Here is a 14,373-nt window from a genome sequence, read left to right on the forward strand (position 1 = left end):
TACAAAACCGAAATTTCCAAAAACTGTATAAAAACAAATTACAGACCAGATTGATTCTGATTCTGATAAATCAATGACTATGTTCACCAGATGTCTTCAAGGAAGACAGGCTACCGTCGAATCTGTATAAACATATACATCCACAAAAAAAGTCTTTGCCACAGACAAACCATCAGCTAATCCGTATGTATAAGAACCACCACAAGCTCACTACTGAAGTTATTTGGGTTTGGGAAGAGTTGCTGATGAACTGATGAATTCATGTAATCGAGTACTGTAATCGTGGACTCGTGGTACAATTTCGGAGAGCCGCTTCGGTAAGTATTAGATAGTCAGGAAGTTAGGAGGTGAGTTGCACATAATATACATATAAAATATTTTTTTTATTGAATAAAAATTTCGGTTTTTTCGGTTTAAACCGAAATATCGTATCAAAAACCGAACCGAACCGATATTAATTTCGGTTCAAACCGAAAAACCGAACTAACCGAATTTTTGAAAAAATTGAAACCGAACCGAACCGAAATTGTACGGTTCGGTTCGGTTTTACGGTTTCGGTTCGGTTTTGCTCACCCTTAGTTCTAATTATCAAACGCAAACTTAAAATTTTAAATCAAATGGAACGTTATTTGGATCGAAGTCGAACAAATACGAGTCGAAACTCCGACCGGTCACATGCCACGTATACTCCACGGCCCCACAGCAGAGTAGGACCCCCAAATAAACACTGAAGATGATATGAAATCGCACCTCTTTCCCTCAACTCCCAAAATCTCACACACGCACTAAAATCACACATAATTTCATCAATTCACACTGAATCTCGTTAAAAAACTCGTAAATTAATCAAAAATTGACCAAAATTCTGGAGATCCCGGAGGGATTAAGACCGAGATGGTCGGCGTTGAAGCCAGTCTTCGCTAACGACGACGACGACGGCGTCCACCGCCGGCCGTGGCGCCGGCGCGTAGTCTCGTCAATCACGTTCTTCGCTTCTGCTTCTGTTCTTCGTGTCTCGCTTCTCTTGCTGCTTCTCGGTGCTATTGTTTCCGCTTGCGTTTTTCTCCCTGTCGAAAAGGTAGTTTTCGAGTTTTTTCGATTAGGTATAATGCTTGTTTAGTGATTGTTTGATTCGAATTTTATTGTTTGAGATTTAATTTTCTGATCAAGGTGCTGCATTTTAGTTAAATTTGGTAGAATCTCGATAATTGGATGTAGGATAAGTTATGGTTAAATTCATTTATCAGAGGCGAAATGCATTGTTTATATTAAGACAGGGATTGAGAAGAAATTTTAAATTATCGAGGTTTAGTGTGATGTTTTTTTAGGTTCTAAGTGTGGCATGATCGAGATGGTGTATTTTGAACCGGAGAAATATATAATGTTAATTGTTGATAAATGAATAAAATTCTGTGGTTTGGAGGCTATTTAGACGATGTTTTGTTTACTTCTACACTTCTCAGAGTAACATTACCAAATATGATTGTTGAAGTTTTAGTGTATGACTTGAACACTGTTGATGTAATATGATGATTAATTAGGGAAAGCCGGATGTCATTGATGTTGGGTGTTGGCCATATGCATTGCATAACGTTAGCTGCTGCTTTAGTGCTCAAATAAAGTTGCATTTGGAACTTTGGTTTAGTAAGATATTAAATAATGTTGGACAAGTTCTTGGACATTTATGAGTCCATCAACAAGGATGACTTTTAGTCTGTTGCTTTAGATATCAACACTTAACTGTGGTTTGGAACCCCCTATAACTTGCTAGTATATTCATTTGTAGATGTGAATTGCCAAAGCGAAAAGGGTATATGTGCCTATGTATACTCATTCAATGTATATGAGTGACTTTTTTTGGAGGAGTAGGTGTTGTTTTTCAGTATACTGACTGACTTCTTTCTCTGCAGGTGTTGAAAAATTTTCTTACATGGATTAAGAGTGATCTTGGACCTTGGGGTCCACTTGTACTGTAAGATGTCTTTAATTCTCAGTTTTTGAATAATATTTACTTTCAGTAAATTTTCTGTGTCATGTTTTATAACACGGGTATTAGCTTCATGTGATTTTCTTGAGATTCGCCGTATAAGAGTTCTATTGTATTTTTTACTAAATAAGTTCTGCATAATGATAAATCTGTAGTATTAGCCATCACTTTTATATCAATATGATTTATGCCTGTACCCGAGAAGATTACTGGGTTATGAATAGTGGTGTATGTTGCTGCATTTAGTAAATTAGTTATAAAATTATCAATTTAACTCAAGGCAGATTTATATATAAATTTTTTATGTGGGTCGATGTTCACATGCTATGTTTAAAGCAGAACTTTTCGGTTCCAGTAAACTGCCCTTCTAACTATCTAGCATTTCACAGGGCTGTTGCATATATACCCCTTACAATTCTAGCTGTCCCAGCCTCTGTACTTACGGTAGGTGGTGCGTTCCATACCTTGGAAGAAAGCTTAGTTACTACTGACTTATGTGGATTAGTGTGCAATTACTTGTTATCGGCTGCCCCTTTTTTAGCAAGCAGCAAATTGTTTAAGATGAACACAAACAAACTTATCATAGCATATCTGGCATCAGAATAATAGTTACTAAATCATGGTATATGTATATAACTAATTCATGGAAACTGTATGCTATAATCTACATACATTCTGTTCAATTGCCACAATATGAGGGAAGATATGTATATTTTTAGTTTTTATCATATATGCGGGGTTATTGGGTCTGAAGTAGAATTATCATTGAGGTGGCTGCCAATTATTTTTTCCTTTTCTCTACTCTAGTGCCACAGCAATTTAATTTATGCCAAAAGTGTTGCTAGGCATAGAGACTGCCATCTGTGTAAGCAATGCAATGCAGATCAGTTAAATAAAAGGCATTAATGGATGAATCTTATGTGGCCAAAACCCATCTTAGTTTAATTATAATCTTTTGGTTGATAAGCATGATCACCTCTATCAGTAATTAGGACCAAATTCATTAATATTGTAATGCATATATTGAGTAGATGAATGCTGCTTCTGTGTTATCTGTTAATATTGGGGCTGGAAACTAATATTGCAAAACATATCAGGACACTAAGATGCTGTTTACTATATGAAAAATATTCTTTTGATTAATCATACGCAGTCACTACACACCAACTTACTACGAAATCCATTCAATCTTGCATGTTTTATTGGTTGAAGTGTATGCTTTATAAAATGATCCCTGTTAGAGGCTATCTTCCTATTACAAATTGAATGGAACCACCATCCCCCTCCTCCTTCCCAATACATATGTTGAATTTCTTTATTCTTATCAACCCAGTGTAAGTAAAATTTTAGTAATTTTTTCTATGTGTTTTTTTCTGTGGACTTATTTTGTTTAAATTTACCAATTTGGCAGCTTGGGGGCGGATATCTCTTTGGGTTGCCGGTGGGATTTGTTGCTGATTCTACTGGTGCCACACTTGGAGCAACAGCTGCGTTTCTTCTCGGTAGAACAGTAAGCTAAACTCCTCCTTGACTTTTCCTTATAGGCCAATTGCAGTTATAGTAACTATATCGGTGTTTTGCATAACTTTGTCCCCCATTGTGTACATTCCTATGCATTTATTCTTTTATCTTAAGCGTATTGCCATTTGCAGCAAGTGCCATGCTCTGAATCTATGTTGTCATCTTCATGTAAATATATTTTGCTACATATTTGCAGATTGGGAGGCCATATGTCAAATCTAAATTGAAAAATTATCCCAGGTTTCAGGCAGTTACTGTAGCAATTCAGAAATCCGGGTTTAAGGTTTGATTGCTTACCAACTATTTTGTTGATAATTAAGTTCATGCCCCAGTCTGGAAATTAAGTGAGAAATGACTTTTTTTAGCTGAATGAACACCTATGAAATTCTTTACTTGAGTGATTATGATACATTAGCGACAACCTCCTATATATTTGTGTTATATTGGTAGGATGTGCATGCAATGGGTTGCACTGAGAAGCTCTTGTAAAAAAACGCATGTAGCCAGTGCTTTACTGGCACATTTAGCTGCCATATGTATTACAAGCTTGAATATTAATTGAAATTAAAAGTATGCTTTTTATGGTCTTTGTTGATTGCTTCGATAGTGCACATTAAGATACACAATTGTTATAATGAGAGAGAGGTGTATATTGTATACATCAGCAATGACAGAATAATAGCAACATCTTGTTGTGAATTTTTATAGATATCTGATCTTTGGTGGATAACGTGTGTTTAACTTTTATTTCCAGTATATATTACATAAAAAGTAGAGAGCTTAATGCATTTTATACATGATTTATAATTTAAGCTTGTCATCTCTCAACATAATGGCAAAACTTATTTTGGTTGACCATAGCCTGCAATTGATGTTTGGTCCACTGAATAAGTTTTCAGGAATGCTTCCATCTCTCTGTTGTGCCCTTACTCTCTTTAAATCTTCCTGGCTACTCAGGAGATGTATAACTTGATGACTTATCCTGCAGGGATTTACCTGGGTGTTGAAAGATTGTAATAAAACCTTTAAAAGATTTTTGTATATGGTTATAGCCAAGATCAATTAAGTGATGATGTAAACAAAGCAGCTTAAGGTTTTGTCCTTCTGAAAAAGAAAACAGCCAATGGCCTGAAGCTTAGCACTAGATGGGGTAATTATCTTTTGAAATGAGATGTCCTGCACTTAGTGTGGTATATATATTATTATTATCATGTACTTGTTTTTATGGTGAGGGGTGGGAGAAATTATCTGGCTATGAGTAGCAAAAAATGGGGTTGGATGAAAATTCCTGGCTATGAGTAACAAATGAATTGTTAATTACTTTCTTATGTACATATGTAGTTCTAACTCTTTTCTTCTTTTATCATATCACAGATTGTGTTACTGCTTCGGCTTGTTCCATTACTTCCATTTAACATGTTGAACTATCTGCTATCTGTGACTCCTGTGCGTCTTGTTGAATATATGCTGGCTTCTTGGTTGGGGATGATGGTATGGTTCTTCTAGTTATCATCATTGTTTATTTTTCTTATACGGACTATATTATGTAACATTATATTCTTCTATTTTCACGTCGCATGGCTGTTACAATTGATCTCTTGCGATATGTTCTTGCTGTCATTATAGCCCAGGTGGTGCATTATCATGCCTAGAAGTTGGAAAATACAATAAATTTGCATAATCCATCTATATATCTTGCATTCTTTCTTGTTTTTTTTTTGCTAAATATTTTTTGTGATGTTCTTGGTTACCATGTCCTCAATTCCTATATTGGATATTTTTTTGTCTTGATGCTGTATCGTTTATAACTGCTTAGTATCAACTCAATTGATCTCATCTTTGTTTCTACATTACAATAAACTAAGTTCTAGCATACCAGCTAGACTCCCAAGTGATTCTGTCAATCTACTATGCAGCTGTGGTAAATATAGGGATATTTTGTAGATTATCACAGTTACAATAGCAGTGATATCATTGTCTTCTCTTTTAAATTGTATTTTATTATGGACAAGAGCACTTGGCATCGTAAATTTGTTTAATTGGTGAATTCTTTCAATTGATTCTTTAGCATCCCACTGTGGTCTGTGTAATAGTTCTCTGTTGCTATTAGGCAAGATGAAATCTTGCACCTTTTTTATATGTTGCATATTGAATTTTTATGATCCGCGTCTGTCCATGCTTCTTGTTCTGTGTTTCTTTTAAAGATTTTTGCTGAAAAGAGAATATCCTCTTTTTCTAATGATAAATTCCCTATTTAGTGGGAGGGGGAAGAGTATGATAATTTAGAGTTGAGGCCTGAGGGTGTTTGAACTTAAAACAATCATGTTCTACCAAGCTTAAATTGATTCTAGTTGACAGAAACCTTACAGTTGAAGATAGGTGGTAATATTAACTGATACTCTATTGTTTCAGCCAGTAACATTTGCACTAGTGTATGTCGGAACAACTTTAAAGGATCTTTCTGACGTTACACATGGATGGGGTGAGGTTTCAACAATTCGTTGGGTAAGAGAGCAAAACCTGTCATTCTATTTAAAAATAATGTTATGCATTGTCAAGCCTGTAAATGATTAAAAATATCGTCATATATCAAACTCCTTTCAGCTTCCTTGTTAAAAAAATTCTCCGGATTTGCCTGTAGAAGATAAAATTGATTTCAGAATAAGTCTCTCACGCTGTAGGGCGAAAATTGACGTGCCTTGATATTGGCTCTTCAATATATGCATCTTTTGTTGCCTATTCCTCTTTGTTGTGTTGTGACAGTTACTTGTTAATGCAGATTTTTATTGCATCGGCTTTTTTGATCTCTGGTGAGCTACAAACTTTGACTGCACTTTGTGTTTTAGCTGACAACCTGACACAGAATGCCTTGCATTAGAGCCTAATATTTCTTCTTTTTTTTTCTATATAGTAATTATATTGGTGTATATTTTTAAAACCGCAAAGGCTTCTCTGGAGAGGGCCTTAGAGGAAGGAGCTGGAACAGATGGCATTTTAGCATCCCCTGTTCTACCCATCGTGGCCGAGGCACCTCTGGGTCCCCAGAGCCCTCTTGTTATCAAGATAGACTCATCTGCAGTCGACCATGTGCAGTAAAGGTTAAGATAATTACTTCATCAGACCGGAATTGTTAGGAATGATGGACACGAGCAAGGGAGCGGTTATAGAGGAAAACGTAAAAGTAAAACTAGGATACAGAAACCTTTTCTTCGGCCTTAGTTGTAGAGTGGTAGTGGCGGTGCTTCGATCCTCTTTATCTATAACTCCTGCTATTATACATGTATGTAAGTTATAGAACATCACCAGTTATCCTGGTCTATTTGTCCATTTTTTGTACTTCAGTTGATTTAATTCATTGCAGAGTCATGTATGACATGTATGAGAGAATAGAGATGATAGAATTTTATGATTTACAGTAGGAAGGAATGAATTCTTTCTTCAAGATTCTTGCTGGTTTTATATATCTGTATACTTTTCTGTGAACATAGGTATCTATGTGTTTAAATATATCTTAATCAAAAAATTATTATTTAATTTTACATGATAAGATAGAAAATATTTCTTTTACCTAAGATGCCAAATTGCCCCCAAAGTATCGATACTATGCCACGAACTTCAGGAAAATTTCCAATCCTAAGCCTCCCAAACTCTTAAGTATAAACAAAAAAGTTAATGTTTTGAGAGTCAGACTCCCGTACTCAGGTTTCTAGCTACCATTTCTCCATCTTCTAAATTCACCTCTTCATCGATTAAGCCATTTTCGCTCTCCCATCCTCTATTTAGTAATTCAGTTTTTTAATAAATCAATATATGTGAGATCTTGCTGAGTACCTTTTTAGTAAGGCCGTGTCCATATTTCTGAGATGTTAGTTTTGTGTGTGTTTTAGTAGCATTGTCGGAGGTTTCTCTAAAAAGGATTTATACGGTATTTTGGGTGATTCGTAAGACTCGCATCAATTCTGTGATGACGAATTCTGTGATGACGGTGTATATCTCAAAAGCTCACTTTTCACAACAAACACTGTTCATATGTTGGGAATCCTTGTTGCTCCAATATCAGTTGATAAAACTGATAGTTCTGAACGTTGTTGGGAGTATTTGTTGCTCCAATATCAGTTGATATAACTGATAGTTCTGAACGTTGGGCTACAGATGATGCTTATACGAAGGTCAAGTGTGATGCTACCAGTTTCATAGGTAATGTATGTTGAATTGCTCGATATATCATTATATTACTTTTTTTTTGAATAACTCGTACTTGCATAAATCAAGTGGAATCACAGTCCAGAACATGAATAAGGAAGTCAGGGGGAGTGACATTATATTATTTCTAGATCAAAGAATTTGAATATTCTATGTGTTAAGCGATCTGAAAACAAAATGGTTATCTGTTTAGCTCGTTCTTTGTTTCACAATCAGATTGTAATTGACAGTTCAGGGATTTGTCCCGGTTGAATTCCGATGAGTGATTTCTGTTAATAACAAAATTATTTGTATGTCAAAAAAAACAAAAAATTGAAAGACTGTTTCATGCTAATCCGGTGTTCCCAAAATTTCTGACAATTCTTGATTTACTGAACAATTTTGATTAAAACCTGATTAATTTTTTAAAGTATATTTATCAATTACGCTTTGATTTGATTAAAAGTCTCACATTTATAATAAAATTTTGATTTATTTTCTGATCCGATTAGTCCCCGTTTCCACAACTATATTTCGCACTGTAAAATGTAAATCAACTTCAAATGAGTTATTTTCATTAGTTTCCAGGGAATATTCTTTTACATAAAAAAAAGCTTCATGAATATTTATTAGAAAAAAACAATAATTAATATACGTGGAGAAAACGTAATCCTAGAAACCCCATCCGAAACAACCGGTACAAGGCCCAAAATAAATGACTGCGGGTCCAGATGTCCCATTTTTAAGGCCGTGTTTGGAAACATCCCTCACTCTTCATTCTCCTCATTTTCTTCATTCTTGGTTTCCCCAATTCTTCTTCACACCCAAAATTCACAAACCCTAATTTTCACCCCAAATCTAAACCCTAATCAGATCGCCCAATTCATCAATTCGCCCATCATGGCCACTCCAGATGTCATGCAAGCAGAGAAAAACTTTCACTTTATTGATCATCCCAATGGTATAAATACTTACATACATATATGTGTGGATTTAATTTATTTAGCTTAAAGTTTTGATTTTTATTTCTGTATGTGGATTTTGATACTCTTTTTTTGATGGGTTGGTTTCAATTTGGAAGTTTTTGATTTATGTGTGCTGGGGTTCTAATTTTTGTCATGAAGTTTGTTTTTTTATTTCTATATGTGAATCTTGAGACACTTTTTATTAATGGGCTGGTTTTAATTTGGAAGTTTTTTGAATTTGTTTTGAGATGAAAGTTTTTGATTTATGTGTGATGGGGTTTCATTTTTTGTCATAAAGTTTTGATTTTTAATTGTATTTGATGATCTTTAGGGTTTTTATTAGATGGGTTGGTTTTTATTTGGGAGTTTATTGATTTGTATGTGTGGGGTTTTGATCTGGTATGCAGTGATTGTGAATTTTTTATGATTGTGTGTATATGTGTGTGGATAATTGCAGGGGAAAATGTGAAACCTAGAGAGATGTCAATCGAGAAAAAGATTGATCTGCTGGAAGGCTTGACTGGAAATGTAATTTCAGATCTGTTTTCCTTTTATTTTTTCCTTTGACTTATGCCTGTGTGTATATATAGATTCAGTGTGTGTGTGTGTGTGTTTAATAAATTGATTGATATTTGTAAGTATGTTATATGCGGGTGCTGTAGTTTGGGGTGTGCTTTTAGAATCGGTTTAGTTCTGTTTGGTTGCATTAAAGTTTTTTGTTTTTACTAGAATTTTCATTGGTTGATCTTTTCCATAAAAACCGACCACTTACTGGATGAGCTATGACAAGTTTCTTGAACTTATTTGGAATTTCAAATTTCCATATATATATATCAACTGTTTTACCAGTTGAAGTAAATTGTATATTGTGATTGTTAATATTTGATTTTGAAGTGTTTGCTTTGCCTAAGAAGTCTTTGGATATTTTCAATGTTTTCCTTATAGAGATCTGGGTGTCCTGTGGCCGACAACAGATATAACAATATAGTGACACCTTTAAATAATTTTATTTTTTTTCTTTAGTAACAGAAGTTAAATTATAGTCAACAATGGTTTAAGGGTGTTATCTGTATATATCTTTTGCTGTCCTTAATGTTTGTAGTGTAATGGATTGTTAATAATATAATCCTGAAATTTCTGGATTCAGGTCAGCAACCGACGAACTCGCAGGTGGATAAATGATCGTCTGTTGATGGAGCTTGTTCCTCGTTTGAATGCAGAGGAAATTAGAGGCTTGTTTGCGCCACCACCTTGGGGTATGAGAAACCATATAGACTTTTTATTGTGTTTATGTTTTCAAGCTCAATGCATTTTTGAAATTTGCATATTGCATTTTGAAGACTAAAAACTTTGGTTTCAAACAGACTTGGCAAGAATTTTTTCTTATGTTTCACTATTGTTGTTTATGTTTGAAGGTGAAACTGAAAGAAATGAGAAGAGTGTCATAGTCCCTCCTTTAATGTAGTCTCAAACATAATATTGATGGGAGGTCAATTTTACAGGTGATGAGGTACCAGTTTCAGCATTTTGCATGACAAATGGAGGGGAGTGGGACAAGTTCAGAAATATTGACATGGACAAAGAGGTTTTTTACTTCTCTTACTTACTATGTAATCTTATTATTTTAGTTTGTGCATAATTATATACATGTATATTGAAATGTTTAATATAGCATAGGTACTCAGTTTTTCTTAGGGTAATTTAGTAATAGCCACCGAGGGGTGAAGAGGGGGGCGGGGGTAAAAAATCATGGACAAAGAGGTTTAGGGTTTTTATCGATAAAATGTGTTTCCTGCTTTCTATTTTTCTATTGATTGGTTTGTGATGTTTCTTTGCAATTGTTGTGCTGAAGTGTTTTCCTTAAAGAGTAGTGGGATGAAAAAAAGGTAATTAAAGGTAATAAAGCATAACCAGTGGGAATTTATTGTAACAATTTGGTCCCGCATTTAATAGTATGATTGTATGTTTTGATAATACTTGGTTCCACAAATCTATATCATTGTTCTGGTCCATATCCCAAGGATGTATACTGTTATGTTTGTTCTGGGGTTCTCAAAAACTGGAGATCGGAAAGATTTTCTCAAGTTCTTTCATTTCCCTTTTTCCCTCTGATTATGTACCGTATCTGCGAATGGTTTTTATTGCTTCAGGACATGTCATCTGAACATCTGATGTATAAAGGCGTGTGACATCTTTTCATCTGTTTAATTTCTTGTTGACAGATTAAAGTAATCGAAACCCTTGGAGGCTCTTCTTCAAAAAAGAAAGGTCGTGTGGATGTTGATAAGATGGCTGTTTTGGCTGCATGGCACAGAGTAAACTGTCGCACTAGAGAAGCACTCCGACGTAGCTTCCTTGCTGAGCTAATTGAGAGCTATGAGGTAGTACTTTATGTGAAATGAGCTTAATGAAAGATGATAAATTTACTATCATGTGAACTTTTTCCTTTATATTTTAACTAGCAACCTTCTTCCTGTATATTTATATGTATTTACAGAAGTCTTTTTTTTTTTTTATTTGAAAAAGTATTTACAGAAGTCTTATTTTGATTAACAAGAAGGGTAGACTATAATCTTTATCTTTCTAAGAATATAGTTACATACTTACATTCTGCTCCCAATCAAGTTATATCATATGTGTATAAAAGGAATTCAGATTTTTTAATTGTCGGCTTCGTTCATATTATTATGGTGTAGGGTTCTCTGAAGTAATAATTGCTTGTTCCTTTCTATTGCATTTTCTTATCATATCTTACCTGTCTGTCACAAGGCATGTGATTGTCTGACTAAAACTTACTGGAAAAACTTTTACTTAGTATTGTTATGTTTTATAATCTAGTCAACTTTCTAGTATTATGAAGAAACTTGTCCACTTGTTATTTATTATATTGTTCATCTGATAATTTTTTTACAAATATATGATATTTTTTTGCATTTCCTAGTGTACCTTACGCATCACCTCTTTGCAGGCATGTCTGAGGGTTTTCATTGAGGAGGGTCTTGACGGAGATGTTCTTGTGCTACATGTTAAAGACCCTTTCCATAGGATGCTACTTCACGGTGTTTGTGAGGTATAGCTCCTAGGAATCTTGTAAATTTGAGCTTCAACTAGAATTTTGGTCATCTATATAAATTTGTTGACATTTTACCTTCTCGTGGCACTGGTGGATTCTATTGAGTTTGCAGGACATGCTAATACATGTAGTAGTAGATACAATGACCAATCTTTTTAGTATTGCTGATAATCTTATCACCTGTATTTTCCCAGTTCTATGACTTGGTGTCTGTGACAGACACCGAATCAGACACAGAGCCGATGAAGCCCACAAAGATCAAGAAAAAGAAAGCAGGCTCTGTCCAACCACCGAAAATCACCCTCTGCAACTTCCTGAAAATGGCAAAGGAAGGAAACTGGTAACTCCGTTTGCAGGGACTCACATACATTAGTAGATGGGTAGTATAGAACCCAGTTATCATCATATCAAATCGTCTTGTTTGTGAAAACAAATCGTAATGACTTAATTATCGTTTTAGGCCTTAGTGTGATCTGTAACATTAATAGGTTGTTAAAATTGCTGGCAATCCTCTAGTTTATTTCTGTTCAAATAAATTGATTATCCAGTTTCCAAATGCTGGAATCTGGATTAGTCATCTGTGTAAATATGAATGGCTGTTCAACTTATTTTCGTTTGTTTAGATGCCAGAAACTGTCTGTCAGTTGTTTCTACATCTTTCTAAGAGCAGATTAAAAATGTCAGTGACAAAATCAATTCTCTGATAATGTTGTGCTTGATAAAATTTCCGTGCAAAAATAATTTATAAAAGAAGCATCATAAAAGTGTAAAATATTATTTTTGGTTTGAAGTGTTACTATACAGTGGTATCAAATGCCAAAAGAATGTTTTGTCAGAGTTCACCATCAAGTTTGATTAGCAAGTTCAAACCTTTTCTAGATATTTGGCGACGTTTAAGTGCTCTTGAGTTTTTACACTTTAAGTAACTTATACTCTTTTTTAGATAGCAAAAAATCGGTTCTTTTGACACTTTAAGTTATTTATACTCATTTTTAGATAGCAAAAAATCGGTGGGCGTTTAGTAACGCTGAAGCACTTCTGACTTCTTTTAGCACTTTTGTAACACTTTAAGTTACTTGTATTTTTTAGTAAAAGCACGTAGTTTTTTTATGTAATGTTTGGTAAAAGCACGTAGTGTTTGACAAAAAAAGCATTTTGGAGTTTTTAAGTCGGAAGCCAGAAACGCTATTTTTTTTTTTGGACTTTTTAGTGATCCGCATTTTATTATGAAGTGTTTACATTTTTAATATATAATAAACTTTATTTATTAATAATTTTTTTTTATTTTAATAATTTGAATTTTTTTAATTTATAAATTTAAAATTATCAATCACTCAATAGACTTATAAGTAAAAGTTATCCACACATTTTAAGAACTTTTAAGTAAGGTCATTTATCATTTATAATCCACTTCTTTACTTTTAGCAATTAAAAATAAATTACTTTTTCTAAGTTAAGTCAAACGACCCCTCAGTCTCAAAAGCATTCCATATACCAAAATTTTCATAATTAGTAAAAGAATATCCAAAATATCATTTATTGTTTAAGACCTCGTATTTGTGAAAGACGGTCCAAAATATTATTATTTATTAGAATCGGATAATCAAGCGTTTTGAATTTTAGGAAGCGTATTCAACCGAGATTTTATCATATTGTTTTTTATTTGTGAATTTAAATGAATTATATATATATATATATATATATATATATTGACTTTGTGCGGATTTTTGATAAAGTATTATAGGGTTGATATAAATTTCTTAGAATTTAAACATAATGTTTCAAAAATCTTATGAATTTTGGTGGGATTTCAAAAAACTGAAAATACACTGAACAGTTTCACAAAATTCATCATTTTACAAAGTCCAAAAAAACCCATCATAATTTGAATACTAACATATTTTAATTGATTTTAAACAATTATAATTGAATACTATCAGATTTTCAATATAGTTTAAGATCCTCGTTGAATACGACCAGATTTTATAGCCTAACTTAAAATCCTAGTTCATTTTTTAATATTATTTAATATGATAATTATATGATACTTTTTGTAATATTATTATATACATATATATATAAACACACACACACAAAATTATACAAATATACGGAAAAAACACTCATTTGATCTAAAATAAATAAAAATATCTCAACCATAAGTGTAATAAGATAAAAAAAATTATATGCAATTTGATAATATAGGTGTAATAAAATAAAATATTATATACAATCTTGAGGTTGCGAAATAGTTATAACTGACAACGCATTTAAAATCCACTTTTTTATCCTTTATAGAAACAAATATCCCTTCTACATTTTTTTTCTGAGTTAGAGAAATACTGTAAGAGAGAACTCTACTTTTCTACCTATATTTTAAAATATTTTAATGTATATTCATAAATTTTAATCTTCAACTTTTTTAGATAATATATTAATTTAATATTTCAAAAAAAATAATAAGATTTTAACATATTTTGCCTACCGGACCAAACAATACTTTAAATATCTCTAATTTATTAGAAACTCTTTTGATAATTTTTACAAAATAATTTAAGAACTTTTTAATAAATAAGATATAAATATTAAAAAAATTTATATTTTCATTATTTAGTAGCAAGTATTTATTTCTGAAAATAAATTTA

At 33.0% G+C, this 14,373-nt stretch overlaps 2 protein-coding genes across 2 annotated transcripts; both read left to right on the top strand.

Annotated features, from left to right (window-relative positions):
* Positions 1-847: 847 nt before the first annotated feature.
* On the top strand, positions 848-6,950 carry LOC108211460 (uncharacterized; the record flags this gene model as incomplete). Its single annotated transcript, XM_017383065.2, has 9 exons — positions 848-1,078; positions 1,911-1,972; positions 2,377-2,431; positions 3,399-3,497; positions 3,705-3,791; positions 4,883-4,999; positions 5,921-6,013; positions 6,288-6,318; positions 6,420-6,950. Coding segments are annotated over 9 exons (960 nt in total), but the record flags the coding sequence as incomplete, so codon positions are not given.
* A 1,472-nt stretch (positions 6,951-8,422) lies between these two features.
* LOC108210732 (uncharacterized) lies at positions 8,423-12,381 on the top strand. The gene is made up of 7 exons (XM_017382121.2): positions 8,423-8,651; positions 9,113-9,183; positions 9,803-9,911; positions 10,158-10,240; positions 10,878-11,036; positions 11,624-11,725; positions 11,923-12,381. Exons 1-7 carry the CDS (start codon positions 8,591-8,593, stop codon positions 12,070-12,072), a joined length of 735 nt encoding a protein of 244 aa, XP_017237610.1. The 5' UTR covers positions 8,423-8,590; the 3' UTR covers positions 12,073-12,381.
* The last annotated feature ends 1,992 nt before the right edge of the window (positions 12,382-14,373 follow it).

This window comes from Daucus carota, chromosome 3 (assembly GCF_001625215.2).
Source record: "Daucus carota subsp. sativus chromosome 3, DH1 v3.0, whole genome shotgun sequence".
Classification (NCBI taxonomy): domain Eukaryota; kingdom Viridiplantae; phylum Streptophyta; class Magnoliopsida; order Apiales; family Apiaceae; genus Daucus; species Daucus carota.

Excerpts from the sequence above, each read along its gene's own strand:
- LOC108210732 (XM_017382121.2), top strand. The coding sequence starts at position 8,591 with ATGGCCACTCCAGATGTCATGCAAGCAGAGAAAAACTTTCACTTTATT. Across the intron at positions 9,912-10,157 it reads GTTTGCGCCACCACCTTGGG|GTGATGAGGTACCAGTTTCA; the intron begins GTATGAGAAACC and ends TCAATTTTACAG. Across the intron at positions 11,726-11,922 it reads TACTTCACGGTGTTTGTGAG|TTCTATGACTTGGTGTCTGT; the intron begins GTATAGCTCCTA and ends GTATTTTCCCAG.